Source organism: Ranitomeya variabilis, chromosome 5, assembly GCF_051348905.1.
Source record: "Ranitomeya variabilis isolate aRanVar5 chromosome 5, aRanVar5.hap1, whole genome shotgun sequence".
Lineage (NCBI taxonomy): Eukaryota > Metazoa > Chordata > Amphibia > Anura > Dendrobatidae > Ranitomeya > Ranitomeya variabilis.
The window spans coordinates 674,624,776-674,641,309 of NC_135236.1; the positions used below are offsets into that span (position 1 = coordinate 674,624,776).

The window sequence follows — 16,534 nt, forward strand, 5'->3', positions numbered from 1 at the left end:
ACGATGACTACTTGCGATCACTGGTCTACCCCGCACCCCACGACACACGCACTCAGTGATCTAAAACACGTGTTCAATGCAAAACACTAATCCTCCCAAATCTTCCTTAATTCCCTCTGCGAACAAAGAGCCACAATTACTTGTCATCTGCTGCGACGTCTTAATGACAGTGGTGATAATTACAGAGGGTCTGTGTGTGTTTGCATATTATTAGCGGCGGGGGGATAATAGGACCCTCTTCACCTCAGCATTGTGCACTAATCCAATGTTAGTGAAATGTAATTAAAGGGACGGGCTCGATAACGGAGGAAGACGTGGACATATTTCGCTTTTTTTTCCTGAAGTAAATCAACTAACAGACCAAAATAAAGGTGAGACATTCAAAGGCGAAATATTCCGTTTATTCCACTTATTTTTTTTTATTATTTTGCATATACTGTATATGTCAGCATTATGTGTGTACTACATGGCGGTATTATATTGTATGGCGGAACTATGCTTGTACTGAAAGGCAGTGTTATTTATTCACCATACCGCAGTAGTATTTTAATCATCTTTGCTTCCAATATTATTTTTGTACCTTATCACGGTATCAGTTATGCACTGAGAGGCGGCATTATTTATGTGCTATAGAGCAGTAGAGTTTATATACTATTTTTCAATTATTATTTTTGCACTTTATGTCAGCATTTATTATGCCCTGCACGGAACTAGATGCCAAAACTATTTGTCCACTATATGGCGGCTCTGAGCTCGCTCTGAAAGTTAGAGTGATGTATGCACCATATAGCAGTAGTATGTTTACTATGTTTTTTTTTTAGTATTGTTGCTCTCTATGTCAGTGTTCGTTATTTAGCAATGTTCCCGGACGGTATAATGCCGGATTTCTAGCGGTGTACGAGCGTGGACATCTGCGGATTTCCTTCCATCCTCAGGGAACATATTATAATTAGGAAGGTGAATGAATCTGAAGTGCTTGTCCCTGATGTGGCCATTATTTACCGATACCTCCTCCGAATGATAATTTTTAGACAATTCTTGCAGATCTCAAGATTGTCATGTTTTTCACACAATTTTACTATGCAATGCCAAAATAGGCCTAAATAATACCGTCATATTGTGCACACATAACATTGCCATATATTTTCTAAATACTACTCCTATAAAGTGTCTAAATAATACCGCCATATTATGCTTAAGTAATACTGCCATTTAATAGCATCCAAATTATATGGTGCAAACATAATACTGCCATTATTTCTCATCAAATACCGCTAAAAGCAATGACAAAATAATACCACCAAACAGTATCCGAATAACACATATAAAACATTAATACTATTATGCCATTTACAAATAATACCGTTTACATGCCTGTATAATACCTCCATACCATTTATTAATAATACCATCATACTATTTATAAATATCACCACAATACCATTCATAAATTATACAATACTATTCATAAATAAAACTGCAATACCATTTATAAATAATACCTTCATACCATTTACAAATACCACCATACCATTCATAAATAATACCACAATACTATTCATAAATAATTCTGCCATATCATTCATAAATAATACTGCAATATCATTCATAAATATCGCAATACCATGCCTCCTGTATAATAACTCCATAGCATTTATAAATAATGCTGCAATACTATTCAAAAATTATAGCAGCATACATAAGTAATACCGCAATACTATTAATGAAAAAACTGCAATATAATTCATAAATAATACTGCAATACCACTCATAAATATTACTGCAATACCATTCACAAATAATACTGCAACACCATTCATAAAGAATACCGCAATACCATTAATAAATAATACTGCAATACCATTCATAAATAATACCACAATACCATTCATAAATAATACCACAATACCATTCATAAATAATACTGCAACACCATTCGGAAATAATACTGCAATACTATTCATAAATAATACCACAATGCCATTCATAAATAATACTGCAACACCATTCGGAAATAATACTGCAATACCATTCATAAAGAATACTGCAATACCATTAATAAATAATACTGCAATACCATTCATAAATAATACCACAATACTATCTATATATAATTGTCTAAGGGTTTTTCCGTCTGTCTGTCTGTCTGTCCTGGAAATCCCGCGTCTCTGATTGGTCGAGGCCGCCAGGCCTCGACCAATCAGCGATGGGCACAGCATGGCGACGATGATGTCATAATGGAAATCCCGCGTCTCTGATTGGTCGAGGCCGCCAGGCCTCGACCAATCAACGACGGGCACAGTATCGACGTAGATGTCATAATGGTTGCCATGGCGACGATGATGTCATAAAGGTTGCCTCGACCAATCAGCGACGGGCACAGTCTGCCGCGAATCACATACTACGGGGACATGCATATTCTAGAATACCCGATGCTTTAGAATCGGGCCACAATCTAGTTCATAAATAATACCGCAATACCATTCATTAATAATACCACAATACCATTCATAAATAATACCTCAATACCATTCTTAAATAATACTGCAATACCATTCTTAAATAATACTGCAACACCATTAATAAATAATACCACAATACCATTCATAAATAATACTGCAACACCATTCATAAATAATACCTCAATACCATTCATAAATATTACTGCAATATAATTCATAAATAATACCACAATACTGTTGATAAATAATACTGCAACACTATATGTAAATAATACCGCAATACCATTAATAAATAATACTGCAATGCCATTCTTAAATTATACTGTAATACCAGTCATAAATAATTCCGCAATACCATTCATAAATAATACTGCAACACCATTCGGAAATAATACCGCAATACCATTCATAAATAATACCACAATACTATTCATAAATACCACAATACCATTCATAAATAATACTGCAACACCATTCAGAAATAATACTGCTACACCATTCATAAAAAATACCGCAATACCATTCATAAATAATACCACAATTCTATTCAGAAATAATACCGCAACACCATTCATAAATAATACCACAATACCATTCATAAATAATACCTCAACACCATTCATAAATAATACTGCAAAATCATTCTTAAATAATACTGCAACACCATTAATAAATAATACCACAATACCATTCATAAATAATACTGCAACACCATTCATAAATAATACCTCAATACCATTCATAAATAATACTGCAATACCATTCATAAATAATACTGCAATATAATTCATAAATAATACCACAATACTATTGATAAATAATACTGCAACACTATACGTAAATAATACCGCAATACCATTAATGAATAATACTGCAATGCCATTCTTAAATTATACTGTAATACCATTTGGAAATAATACTGCAATACCATTCATAAATAATACCGCAATACCATTACCAATAATACTGCAATACCATGCCTGTATAACACCGGCATACATTAATGAAATCGACAAATTTAAACAGCTTTTGGAGGGTAAATCTTTTTAAAGTGACGGGTCACGGATAGATTTCAGTACTCGTGACTCAGTGAGCTATACAGATCACACTGCCTCATCTTGAGGAGCGCACAGCGTCTCCATTGTCACGGCGTCGTCATTTACAGACTGATCGAGTCGAACACAAACTTCTGTTTTCTCGGGAACATCCTGAAGCTGGGGACGCGTTTCGGTCACTCTCAGTGAAGATGGGGCTCATTAGAGGAGAAAGCTCTGTGCACATTTGTCAGATCCGGGCCATCAGAAAGGTGCGGCTTAGTAGACCACATCCCACTGTTAGTGGTTTCGGGTCGCTTCCGGAGGCGGGGCTTAAAGGGGGTGTCTAGTTTTTATTATTATTACTTAAATCTATTTATTTGGGGCTAAAAATCATTTTTGCAGTTGGGTTTCATTAAACATTTTGCACCGTTTGGCTTTTACAGGCTTTTTGTTTCCGGAAACATGACAGGCTTACAGTTGCGGATCCATCAGAAGGCGCTCACTGATGGATCCTCAGCTCACTCGTCGCTTTCCATCGCACCTGTCTCAGCTGACTCCTCAGCGATTTCACCCCCTGTATATAGCTCCTGAATCTTTCCGTAATGTCTCGGATTTGCGCTTTTTCGGAGTTGCGGCGCGCCACTTCTGCGGCAGGTGACCGTGCTCCGCTGAGTGGGATCATGCTTCCTCCTGACAGAAGGGAACAGGTTAAAATTAGCTTCACATCAAAATCCAGAGCTGAACTCAGAATTCAGCTGGTTTCCTGTTAGCAGAGAGCAGTGCATTGTGGGAGCTTCCTGTCTGACAGTGGGGGGGAGTCTCGTCTAGGGTCTTGATAATTAGGGATTCTGATCTGGGATCTTTATTATAAGAGAGGCTGGTTTGGAGTTTTTATATTGGAGGAGGCTGGCCTGGGGGCTTTATTATTGGGTATTGTGAAGGAGTACTTTTTTATGGGGAAGGCTGGTCTGGAGTCTTTATAATGGGGAAGCTGGGTTTTTTATAATGCAGGATGCTGGCCTGGGGACTTTATTTTGGGGGCTTAAGATCAGGACTCTTTTTTTATGGGGGATTCTGGACTGTGATCTTTATAATGTGGAGACTGGCCTGTGATCTTTATAATGGGGAGGCTGGCCTGGGGTCTTTATAATGGGGAAGCTGGGTTTTTTATAATGCAGGATGCTGGCTTGGGAACTTTATCTTGGGGGCTTAAGATCAGGACTCTTTTTTATGGAGGAGGCTGGACTGTGATCTTTATAATGTGGAGGCTGGCCTGTGATCTTTATAATGGGGAGGCTGGCCTGGGGTCTTTATAATGGGAGCCTGAGCTCTTTATAATGGGGTAGCTGGCCTGGACTCTTTATCGTGGGGAGGCTGGCCTGGGGTTTTTATAATGGGTATGAGGCTGGGATCTTTATAATGGGGAGGCTGGCCTGGGGTTTTTATAATGAGGAGGCCAGGATCTTTATAATGAGGAGGCTAGGCTCTTTATAATGGGGAGGCTGGCCTGGGGTCTGTATAATGGGTAGGAGGCTGGAATCTTTATAATGGGGAGACTGGCCTGGGGTGTTTATAATGGGGAGGAGGCTGGGATCTTTAAAATGGGGAGGCTGGCCTGGGGTCTTTATTATGGGGACGCTGCAGTCTTTATAATGGGGAGGCTCGCCTGAGATCTTTATAATAAGGAGGAGGCTGGGATCTTTGTAATGGGGAGACTGGCCTGGGGTCTTTATCATAGGGAGGCTGAGATCTTTATAATGGGGAGGCTGGCATTGGGTCTTTATCATGGGGAGGAGGCTGGGATCTTTATAATGGGGAGGCTGGCCTGGGGTCTTTATAATGGGGAGGAGGCTGGGATCTTTACAATGAGGAGGCTGGCCTGTGGTCTTTATTTTAATGGAGGCTGCTGGGGTCTTTATTTAGGGAGTAGTCTGATTGGGGTACTTTTTATGGGGGAGCCTGGCCTGGGAGTTTTTTTTTATAAGGGAGGCTGGTCTCAGGTCTATATTTAGGGAGGAAGCTGATATGGGGTCTTTATTATATACGAGTCTCGCCTGGGGTCTTGATTATTGAGAATTCTGATCTGGGGTCTTTATTATGAGACTGTGGTCTGGGATCTTTATAAAAGGGGGATGGTCTGGGGTCTTTATTATGAGAACATGGTCTGGGATCTTTATTATAGAAGGATAGTCTAGGGTCTTTAAAATGTGGCGTCTAGTATGGGGTCTTTATAAGGTGGGGGCTGGTCTGGAGTATTTAGGGTATGTGCCCACGTTGCGGATTCTGCTGCGGATCCGCAGGGGATTTGACGCTGCGGATCCGCAGCAGTTTTCCCAAAGTTTACAGTACCATGTAAACCTATGGGAAAAAAAAAACGCTGTGCACATGCTGCGGAAAATTCTGCGCGGAAACGCAGCGGATTATTTTCCGCAGCATGTCAATTCTTTGTGCGGATTCCGCAGCGGTTTTCAACCAGCACCAATAGGAAAGTGCAGTTGAAAACCCGCAGAGGAATCCGCAGAAGAAACCGCGAGAAAATCCGCAGCAGAATCTGCAACGTGGGCACATACCCTTATTATGAGGCCGGCTGGTCTGGGGTCCTTATAATAGGGGGCTGGTTTGGGATGCTTGTTATGGGAATGACCGGTCTGGGGTCTTTCTAGTAAGGGAGGCTGGACTGAGGTCTTTATTACAGGGGGGTTGCTCTGGGGGTCTTTATTACTGCAGGGTCTCTCTATATTTAGGGGGCCTGGTGTCTGTAATAGGTCAGGGGGGTCTGTATTCATTTAGGGGTGTGATAAAGGGGATCATACGCACTATTAGGGGCTCACATCCCGCGGCTGGGGGTCCCACCTCGTCAGCCCCTCGTCACTCACCCTCGTCAGCCCCTCGTCACTCACCCTCGTCGTCCCTGTGCAGTTTCCCTCAGGAAGTGTTGGTCGGATGTGACCAGTGATCGCCCACATTCACTTTTGTTGATGGTCTCCATGGGCGACGCTGGGCCTGAGGACAACAATGTGAGGTGGAGCCGGGGCCCGTGGAGCCGGTGTCACTCACCTCACTGGTGTCTGCCGCCTCCTGGACGACCAGTGCCCCCCATCCCCAGCACAAATCACCACATTCCCAGTCAGGGACCATAACTGGGAAAAGCTGGGTGAAGACAATATGGCCGCCATAGAGGCCACCACACACCTCTCCCACAAATCTACAAACTCACCCCAACCCTGTCATCCAACACTGGCCAAATTCAGGATCCGTCCCCAAAATGACCCAAAAAAGACCCCCTCAGAAAAACCGCCATTTATACAGTGTTTTTTATCTTATTTTTTACGTTTTTTTATACAAATTTTTAGTCAGAAAAAAAATCCTGACTTATTTTTTTGCACAAAAATTGCATTTTTGGGGACTTTTTATACATTTGTTTTTTATTATTTATTTATTTTTTTATCCTAGAAACAAAGCCCTCGATGCCCGTGATTAACTCATAAAATTTTAAAAAATAGTTTTTTATTTTTTTTTATTATTTTTTTTTACGGTGTTTACGACATGGGATCAATAACGGTTTCATTTTATTGTATGAGGCAGCGATATCATTTTATTACACTTTTTATGTCAGTAAAATCCTGATTTTTTTTAAATTATTTTTACACGAAAAAATTTAACTTTGAGGATTTTTTCTTTACTTTTTTTTTATTAATCCTATTAACAATGTCCTGATTCACCTCCATAATATAACAAATTTAACTTTTTTAATAAAAAAAATGCAAGAACTTTTGTAAGAAAATCTCCTGATCGCTTACATTGCTCTACATTGGGGTGTATTGGTGCCTGTCGGTGGGACTCTGCCTCTACCGTGGCCTAGTAGGCTTCCATACGTGGAAATTGTGAAAATTCCTCTCATTTTTGGCACTGGCGTCAACCCCTTTTTCGCCCTTCAGCACCGTCCTCTTGCCCACTCCATGGTCGTTCGCTGTGCCTGAACGTCCCTAAATATCTCAATCCCTACTTTACTAATCGCTGAAAAACAGGATCTTTCAGAGGGCACCCAGGAGAGGTTCAGACTTTTTCGTGAAACCACTTGTCCTCCACATGAGAGTCATTTCTATTCTTACAATACATCAGTGTCTCCGCTCTATCAACAATTTGTAAAGTAAGACGAGAGTCAGTGTCGCCCACCCCCGTGCCCCCCATTGTTCACCTGCCTGCTCCCGTTCGTGCGCCCCCTCCATTCTGCAGGAAATGGCATTTTTGTTGAGCGATACCTGCCCGTGGTTTGACCCACGCTCCGGCACCGTCACCATTGTTCTGTTTTATGTCTGCCCTCTCACGACCTTTGGATTGCGCAGTTTTACGCCGCATTACGGGCGCCGAGCTCCGTATAAAAGGTTAAAATATCCTGAGCGGTGATAACCAGCGTTAGTCCTTTCTTTTCATTGAATGTCAGTCGGAGAAAGGACACAACTGACGGATGGCACCGATGGCAGACTCATAATCGCCGCACAACACCGCCAACCGAAGCGTTATAAGAAGCTCACCCCGATCCGCAGCATTTCACGTCTCCAATACTCCAGAGCTGCATGTAATGTAATGTATGTACACAGTGACTGCACCAGCAGAATAGTGAGTGCAGCTCTGGGGTATAATACAGGATGTAACTCAGGATCAGTAATGTATGTACACAGTGACTGCACCAGCAGAATAGTGAGTGCAGCTCTGGGGTATAATACAGGATGTGACTCAGGATCAGCAATGTAATGTATGTACACAGTGACTGCACCAGCAGAATAGTGAGTGCAGCTCTGGCGTATAATACAGGAGGTAACTCAGGATCAGTAATGTAATGTATGTACACAGTGACTGCACCAGCAGAATAGTGAGTGCAGCTCTGGGGTATAATACAGGGTGTAACTCAGGATCAGTAATGTAATGTATGTACACAGTGACTGCACCAGCAGAATAGTGAGTGCTGCTCTGGGATATAATACAGGGTGTAACTCAGGATCAGTAATGTAATGTATGTACACAGTGACTGCACCAGCAGAATAGTGAGTGCAGCTCTGGGGTATAATACAGGAGGTAACTCAGGATCAGTAATGTAATGTATGTACACAGTGACTGCACCAGCAGAATAGTGAGCGCAGCTCTGGGGTATAATACAGGATGTAACTCAGGATCAGTAATGTAATGTAATGTACACAGTGACTGCACCAGCAGAATAGTGAGTGCAGCTTTGGAGTATAATACAGGATGTAACTCAGGATCAGTAATGTAATGTATGTACATAGTGACTGCACCAGCAGAATAGTGAGTGCAGCTCTGGGGTATAATACAGGATGTAACACAGGATCAGTAATGTAATGTATGTACACAGTGACTGCACCAGCAGAATAGTGAGTGCAGCTCTGGGGTATAATACAGGATGTAACTCAGGATCAGTAATGTAATGTATGTACACAGTGACTGCACCAGCAGAATAGTGAGTGCAGCTCTGGGGTATAATACAGGATGTAACTCAGGATCAGTAATGTAATGTATGTACACAGTGATTGCACCAGCAGAATAGTGAGTGCAGCTCTGGAGTATAATACAGGATGTAACTCAGGATCAGTAATGTAATGTATGTACACAGTGACTGCACCAGCAGAATAGTGAGTGCAGCTCTGGAGTATAATACAGGATGTAACTCAGGATCAGTAATGTAATGTATGTACACAGTGACTGCTCCAGCAGAATAGTGAGTGCAGCTCTGGGGTATAATACAGGATGTAACTCAGGATCAGTAATGTAATGTATGTACACAGTGACTGCACCAGCAGAATAGTGAGTGCAGCTCTGGGGTATAATACAGGATGTAACTCAGGATCAGTAATGTAATGTATGTACACAGTGACTGCACCAGCAGAATAGTGAGTGCAGCTCTGGGGTATAATACAGGATGTGACTCAGGATCAGCAATGTAATGTATGTACACAGTGACTGCACCAGCAGAATAGTGAGTGCTGCTCTGGGATATAATACAGGGTGTAACTCAGGATCAGTAATGTAATGTATGTACACAGTGACTGCACCAGCAGAATAGTGAGTGCAGCTCTGGGGTATAATACAGGAGGTAACTCAGGATCAGTAATGTAATGTATGTACACAGTGACTGCACCAGCAGAATAGTGAGCGCAGCTCTGGGGTATAATACAGGATGTAACTCAGGATCAGTAATGTAATGTAATGTACACAGTGACTGCACCAGCAGAATAGTGAGTGCAGCTTTGGAGTATAATACAGGATGTAACTCAGGATCAGTAATGTAATGTATGTACATAATGACTGCACCAGCAGAATAGTGAGTGCAGCTCTGGGGTATAATACAGGATGTAACACAGGATCAGTAATGTAATGTATGTACACAGTGACTGCACCAGCAGAATAGTGAGTGCAGCTCTGGGGTATAATACAGGATGTAACTCAGGATCAGTAATGTAATGTATGTACACAGTGACTGCACCAGCAGAATAGTGAGTGCAGCTCTGGGGTATAATACAGGATGTAACTCAGGATCAGTAATGTAATGTATGTACACAGTGACTGCACCAGCAGAATAGTGAGTGCAGCTCTGGAGTATAATACAGGATGTAACTCAGGATCAGTAATGTAATGTATGTACACAGTGACTGCTCCAGCAGAATAGTGAGTGCAGCTCTGGGGTATAATACAGGATGTAACTCAGGATCAGTAATGTAATGTATGTACACAGTGACTGCACCAGCAGAATAGTGAGTGCAGCTCTGGGGTATAATACAGGATGTAACTCAGGATCAGTAATGTAATGTATGTACACAGTGACTGCACCAGCAGAATAGTGAGTGCAGCTCTGGAGTATAATACAGGATGTAACTCAGGATCAGTAATGTAATGTATGCACACAGTGACTGCACCAGCAGAATAGTGAGTGCAGCTCTGGGGTAATGTAATAAATACATCTACACACTACGTCACAAGGTTTGGATGGATGTAATGGGGGTAAGCTGCCGTTTCCCTCCGTGTCCTCTGGGCCCTTGCGCTGTAGGCTCTTGCTCTCACCTTCCATACTGCCAGCTCTGCATCTCTCCGGCTCCACAGTTTGTACTCTGCAGACCTTCAATATGATAAACAGCAATTAAATTTATTTCTGTCAATTTCTGACAACGGGATGAAATCTGAGGAGCGCGGCCGCCGCCATATCTACGTCTCGTATTAGATGATGGATTCAGAACACAGTAGAAGTTTTGGACATTTCTGCAGGTCGACCATGAAGCTTCATAAGTGATGAATGGCCGTAACCGGGAGCCCCGGACTACAGGACCTGAGTATGGGGGCCATGGGTTGGTTCAGTGTACTGCTCTCCTCCATATAGAGGCTACATAACAATGTATAAAGTACTAAAGCCCCCATATAGTAGCGTTTTACACAAAGCGTTGCTTCATTGTTTCCCTCAGTATAAAGGCCCCCGTTCTCCTGAATCCGGCGATGTTTCTCTCAGGTTCCTCCTCCTCTCCGCTCCGGAAATATGGCCCTTTATTCTCTATATGTAAATGTTGTCTTTATAGCCAAGTGGGCGTCATCTTCAACTCCTCTATGTGGGCATCGTCTTCAGGACCACACCCACTTGGCTAAAATAAATAGATGCCCCAGTATCATCAGAGCGCCTGTCACTCTGCCCTGATCGCAGTGCCTTGCACCGGGCACCTTTGGCCGCTGGGATCTAATCCCATTTTTGGCAGAAATACTGGGAAAATCCAGCTGCTGGTCGGGGCAGGAAAGAGTTAATTTAAAGTGATAGCACCTCTTTTCGGTGCCAGTAATGAGGCAGGCGGTGCCGATCCGCCGCTCCTTTGCCACAAGGACCCCGGGAATCGCGGCCTTTTGTTCCAGCCGCAGTCGTTTCTTCCGGAATAGAAATATCTTACAATACAAGAAAAAAAAACAACAAAAAAAATGCATTTTTGTTTCCACAGAAACCGCTAAATTCGCTCTTTCCGTAAATTGTGTCGCCGCCCGCGACCCCCTCACCGAGAAAAGACGTTTTCTGATTAATATCTGTCAAAAGGATAAGCTGGAAAAAGAAAAATAAATCACGAAGCACAAATATTCCATAGACCGAATGTAAAACGCAGAGGCGGTGGAAAAGAGCGAACCGTCACTGCGACAAAATAATTATTTTTTAAAGGGGATCGTGTCTATAAAGTCGCAACATTGTATCAAAGTCAAAAATGGCCCCCAAACAAATAATCTTCCAAAAAAATAATAATTTAATATAAAATTTAAGAGAAATAGCAGAAAAAATGATGTGCATGCTCCTCCCCCGAGGAACCTGTGGGCGGAGTTTCTTTATTTAAAGGAACAGTAATAATAAAAGTTAAGCAAAGAGAAATTGATGTAAAAATGTCTAAAAAGTGCATTTTTTGTGGTCACATTTCAAAATTGTGCAAGGGCGCCACGTTACACAGTGGAATGGGGAGGGATTTAAAGAGTTTGGCCCCAATTTATCTACATGGCGAGCTCAGCGTGGTACATTTGGCGCCTTTTACAAATTAATAGGAAGTAGGTGGCGCATAAAGATGAGCCTAATGGCCCAAAATGGCTCTAGTTTTTTTTTAAAATGTGCAATTAGGGTAATTGTTTAGCCCCGCCCATGAGGATGTAAATGGGCCAATGGAAAACCGGTAACAGTGCGCAACATTTATACCGTATTTTAAGGAGAGACGTTCTAGACATCCCAAAAATGTATCACCACTGGATAAAGCTCTGGAGACCAATCATAAAGTCAAGGGGGCGGGGAATAGTCGGGGAAAGGCGGAGTGTTTGATAGAGGGTGTGGCTTTAGGCGGTAAATGCCACACCCCTTATTGGGAAAAGTGAACAAATCTGTTTAATACCGGTCCCCAAAAATGGAAAAAGGGACCATTTGGCCCCCAGTTAGACTCTGGGGCCCCATCTTCACCCTTCCCCTATAATATAGTAATATTTTTTATTTTTTTCGATGATTTTTTTTCGTATATTTTTCGCATATTTCTCCGTTTTACAGCCATAAATCCCATTTCGTTCCCCTGTCGAGTTCTAAATTGGTCGAGTCTGTTTTTTTTTCTCAAGGTAACCCAATTATTTTGTGATTTTCTTCGCCCTCTGAATAGCGGCCAGCCACCCAATTATGTTATCAGTCCCGTCCAATCTCCTTCCCTGTGGGGAGGGGGGCAGGGGGGCGAGGGCTGTGTATTCTGGAGGGGCGCACAAATTACCCAGGGTGAAGAATTGATTTTTAGGATCAGCCCCTGTTAAGACGGAGAGTAACAAAGTGGTACGTGTCACGTCTGCGAGTCTCAACCAACGACCCCCAAAAATAGGAAATTAAAGGTAATGGTCACATTTCGAGGGAATTGTATTTAAGAGACTGAAAGAGCGTCAATGGAGTCCTCCACCTCGGCTCATCAGGGCTCAGCCGTCGAATTTCATTTCCCCTCCCCCTACGGCCTCTTAAAGTAAGCCCCGCCCCTATGACTTTGCTCTCAGAGTCAAGGCTAAAGGAAAGTGAGTCATGTGACTAACAGAGAGGCGGGGCCTATATGGCAAGGATGATTTGGACCCAAAGAGCCTCCGTAAGGAGTGATGAAGTCCGTCTAGGTGACTGGTTCCCTTTAAAGGGATTTTTTGTATCAAAAAAAGTTTGTTGTTCTTCAATAGGATCCCAAAAGTTTGTGTGTCTCATGTTTATCATCTCCTAACACCCGGGGACCCCTATTATCATGATCAGTTGGGGGTCTCTGTGGTCTAGACACATAGGTCATGGTTGATGTGGTTTAAGTATGGCGAATGCCCTTTAAGGAGCCTACATAGTACCGCCATATACTTCCCTCATATAATACCACCATATAATGCTGGATTAAGTTTATTCCTGGAGTTTCCATCCTGTTACTTTCCACAAATATGTAATTTTTCTCAGCTGGTGTAAACGCCGCTGTTCTCCTGAATCCGGCGATGTTTTTCTTGTGTTTCTACGCCTCTCCGTTCCTGAGATACGGCCCTTTCTTCCCTGTCTATAAATCTAGTCTTGTTAGCCAAGTGGGCGTTGTTTGTTGATGCGCACACCCAGTTGCCAAAGAGACTCAATTTGCATACAGAGAAGAAGGGGCCGTATCTCAGGAACAGAGAGGCGTAGAAACACAAGAAAAACATCGCCGGATTCAGGAGAATGGCAGCATTTATTCCAGATAAGAAAAATTACATATTTAAGGCACACAAAAAAATCTTTTAAGGACCGTTGAGAGGTTAAAAACTGCCTGAAAACTCATCAGGAAAAGGGGGAGACTTCTAGATGTGATATCCTGGTACCAAGATGAGCTGGTGCTTAGACACAGCAGAAAAATCTGAATAAGCAGTGCTGCAGTATAAAGCACGGCGGACGGAGCGAAACGCAAGATCTGATGGCGGCCGTTGTGTTTCCTGAAACCTTTCGCCTCTGTTCATGTGACTTCGCAACCTGACAGTGCCCCCCTCCCCAGCAAATAAGTGCCAGTCACTGGTGGGTGACGGCGGCATGGGGCATGCTGGGAGTTATAGTTTTGCAATGGCTGAGGGGGCACAGGTTATATTTAAAGGCGTAGAAGGGATAAAGGACATTGGTAGCCCCAGGGGGCATCAAACCCACCCAGACCTCCAAACCAGAGCAAAGCATCATGGTCCCAGGAGGGGTTCTGTTACTGGGTCAGTGTGGAATAGAGTTCTGACACTTTCTCCTAGACTTTCTGCGCCGATCTCTGCTTGCTGTCACATGCAGAGGGTTTGTTACAGTGTATCAGCCTTGTCCGCAGCTCCCTGAGGGGGCCTGTGCATGGAGTCAGGGTGTTCCTGTGCACTGACAGCAAGCAGAGGTCCTGATAAGAGGCTGTGCGGCGGCTGCGGCGCTGCAGTGGGGGCGGGGGCGGTGGAGGAGGAGGCTCCGGCGGTGACAGGGGAGGAGGAGCCGCGGCTGCACCGCAGTGACATCGCACAGCCCGGGCTCAGCAGCGCTCAGCTCCGGCCCCCGCCCGACACACCGCGGACAGCGCGGCTACTGCGGGAACAACTTTACTAACTTTCTCCGGAGCTGTGGTCCCCGGGGCCCCGGACTGTGCGCACCCCGGAGCCGGGAGCAGTGCGGAGCGGAGAGGAGTCCTGCACTGTGAGTACAAGCGGGGAGGGAGCCGTGTACCGGGGTATGAGCCGTGTACCGGGGGTCTGTGCCGTGCACCCCGGGGTATGAGCATTGCTCCCGGATAACTGTACTACCAAACATGTACCCCAATATCTGAGCTATCATCCTGTGCCCCCCGTACAGGACTGTCCCCATATACTGTATTTACCTCTAGTGCTCCACTCTACCCTGCGCCCTCCACTCTGTGCACCCCTTAGCTGTACCCCTGCCCTGCGCCCCTCTGCTGTGCCCTCCCCCCGAACTGTGTGCCCCTCTGCTATACCCCTGTGCCCCCCAGCCTATGTGCTTCTCTGCTGTACCCCAGTGCCCCCCAGCCTATGTGCTTCTCTGCTGTACCCCAGTGCCCCCCAGTGTATGTGCTCCTCTGCTGCTAGGGTCTATGTGCTCCTCTGCTGTACCCCTGTGCCCCCCCCAGCCTATGTGCTCCTCTGCTGTACCCCAGTGCCCCCCAGTCTATGTGCTCCTCTGCTGCTAGGGTCTATGTGCTCCTCTGCTGTACCCCAGTGCCCCCCAGTCTATGTGCTCCTCTGCTGCTAGGGTCTATGTGCTCCTCTGCTGTACCCCTGTGCCCCCCCCCCAGCCTATGTGCGCCTCTGCTGTGCCCCTCCAGCCTATGTGCTCCTCTGTTGTACCCCTGTGCCCCCCCTTCCTATGTGCTCGTCTGCTGCGCACCCCCCCCCCCCCCCCCGGTCTATCTGCTCCGCTGCTGTACTCCTGCCCTGTGCTACCCTGTCTGTGCACCCCTATGCTGTACCCCTGCACTGTGTGCCCTTGCATGTCCCCTTGTGCACAGCTGTACTGTTGTCCTAGTCAGCTGCCCCCTGTACTGCGCTGCCCCCTGTACTGCGCTGCCATATGTGGCCGTCCCTCCATGTGCTGAGCACAGTCTTTACTGCTATCCCTGTCGTGTGTCCGCCTGACCGTCCATTGTCCATAGAAGTAAAGTGTGTGCACTGTGCCCCCCGCTCTCCATCGTCCCACCTTGCATTGTGCCACAAAACATCCCATCTCCAGGCTCTGACCCCCCCACTCCTCGCTGGACTGTGCCAGTGATATATTTGGGGTCCTCAGATGTGATGTACAGGAAGCAGCGATTGTTCTCACTCTGCAACTTTGTTACACAACAGTCAGAAAACAATTGTGTGTTGTGTGGAGCGGCCGGAGGAGCCAGAACATCCGACCACAGTAATCTGGAGGCCAGACGGCAAGTAATCCTGGAGAGGGATCAACTCGCACCCCTTCACTGCCAGACCCGAGGCGAGAGACGGGAGCATGTGTTCTCGATAGTGTGTGTGCGCCTGTGTGTGTTCCCCTTAGTGTGCGCGCCTGTGTGTTCCTAAACTCCGAAAACTCAAGACACCGGGTATTCTCCTTCCCCGTGTGTGTGTTCCCCTTAGTGTGCGCCTATGTGTGTGTTCCCAAATTCCAAAAACTCAAGACACCGGTTATTCTCCTTCACAATGTGTATTCCCGATAGTGTGCGCCTCTGTGTGTGTTCCTGGTAGTGTGCGCCTCTGTGTGTGTTCCTGGTAATGTGCGCCTCTGTGTGTGTTCCCCTTAGTGTGCGCGCCTGTGTGTTCCTAAACTCCAAAAACCCAAGACACTGGGTATTCTCCTTCCCCGTGTGTGTTCCCCTTAGTGTGCGCCTCTGTGTGTGTTCCTGGTAGTGTGCGCCTCTGTGTGTGTTCCTGGTAGTGTGCGCCTCTGTGTGTTCCTGGTAGTGTGCGCCTCTGTGTGTGTTCCCGGTAGTGTGTGCCTCTGTGTGTGTTCCCGGTAGTGTGTGCCTCTGTGTGTGTTCCCGATAGTGTGCGCCT

The 16,534-nt window shown here is 44.9% G+C and overlaps 2 protein-coding genes across 2 annotated transcripts in view; one reads left to right on the forward strand and one right to left on the reverse strand.

The window, feature by feature from the left end:
• Positions 1-6,487, reverse strand: part of LMNTD1 (lamin tail domain containing 1) — a 54,516-nt gene extending 48,029 nt beyond the window's left edge. Inside the window, exons 1-2 of the mRNA XM_077266866.1 lie at positions 6,400-6,487; positions 4,041-4,189 (exon numbers count right to left, since the gene is read on the reverse strand). Coding sequence (XP_077122981.1) covers positions 4,041-4,181 — 141 coding nt within the window. The 5' untranslated portion in view covers positions 4,182-4,189; positions 6,400-6,487. The remainder of the gene's footprint in view (positions 1-4,040; positions 4,190-6,399) is intronic.
• A 7,947-nt stretch (positions 6,488-14,434) lies between these two features.
• RASSF8 (Ras association domain family member 8) overlaps positions 14,435-16,534 on the forward strand; it is a 34,348-nt gene continuing 32,248 nt past the window's right edge. The window contains exon 1 of the mRNA XM_077266867.1: positions 14,435-14,687. The gene's annotated coding sequence lies outside the window, so the exon portion shown is untranslated. The remainder of the gene's footprint in view (positions 14,688-16,534) is intronic.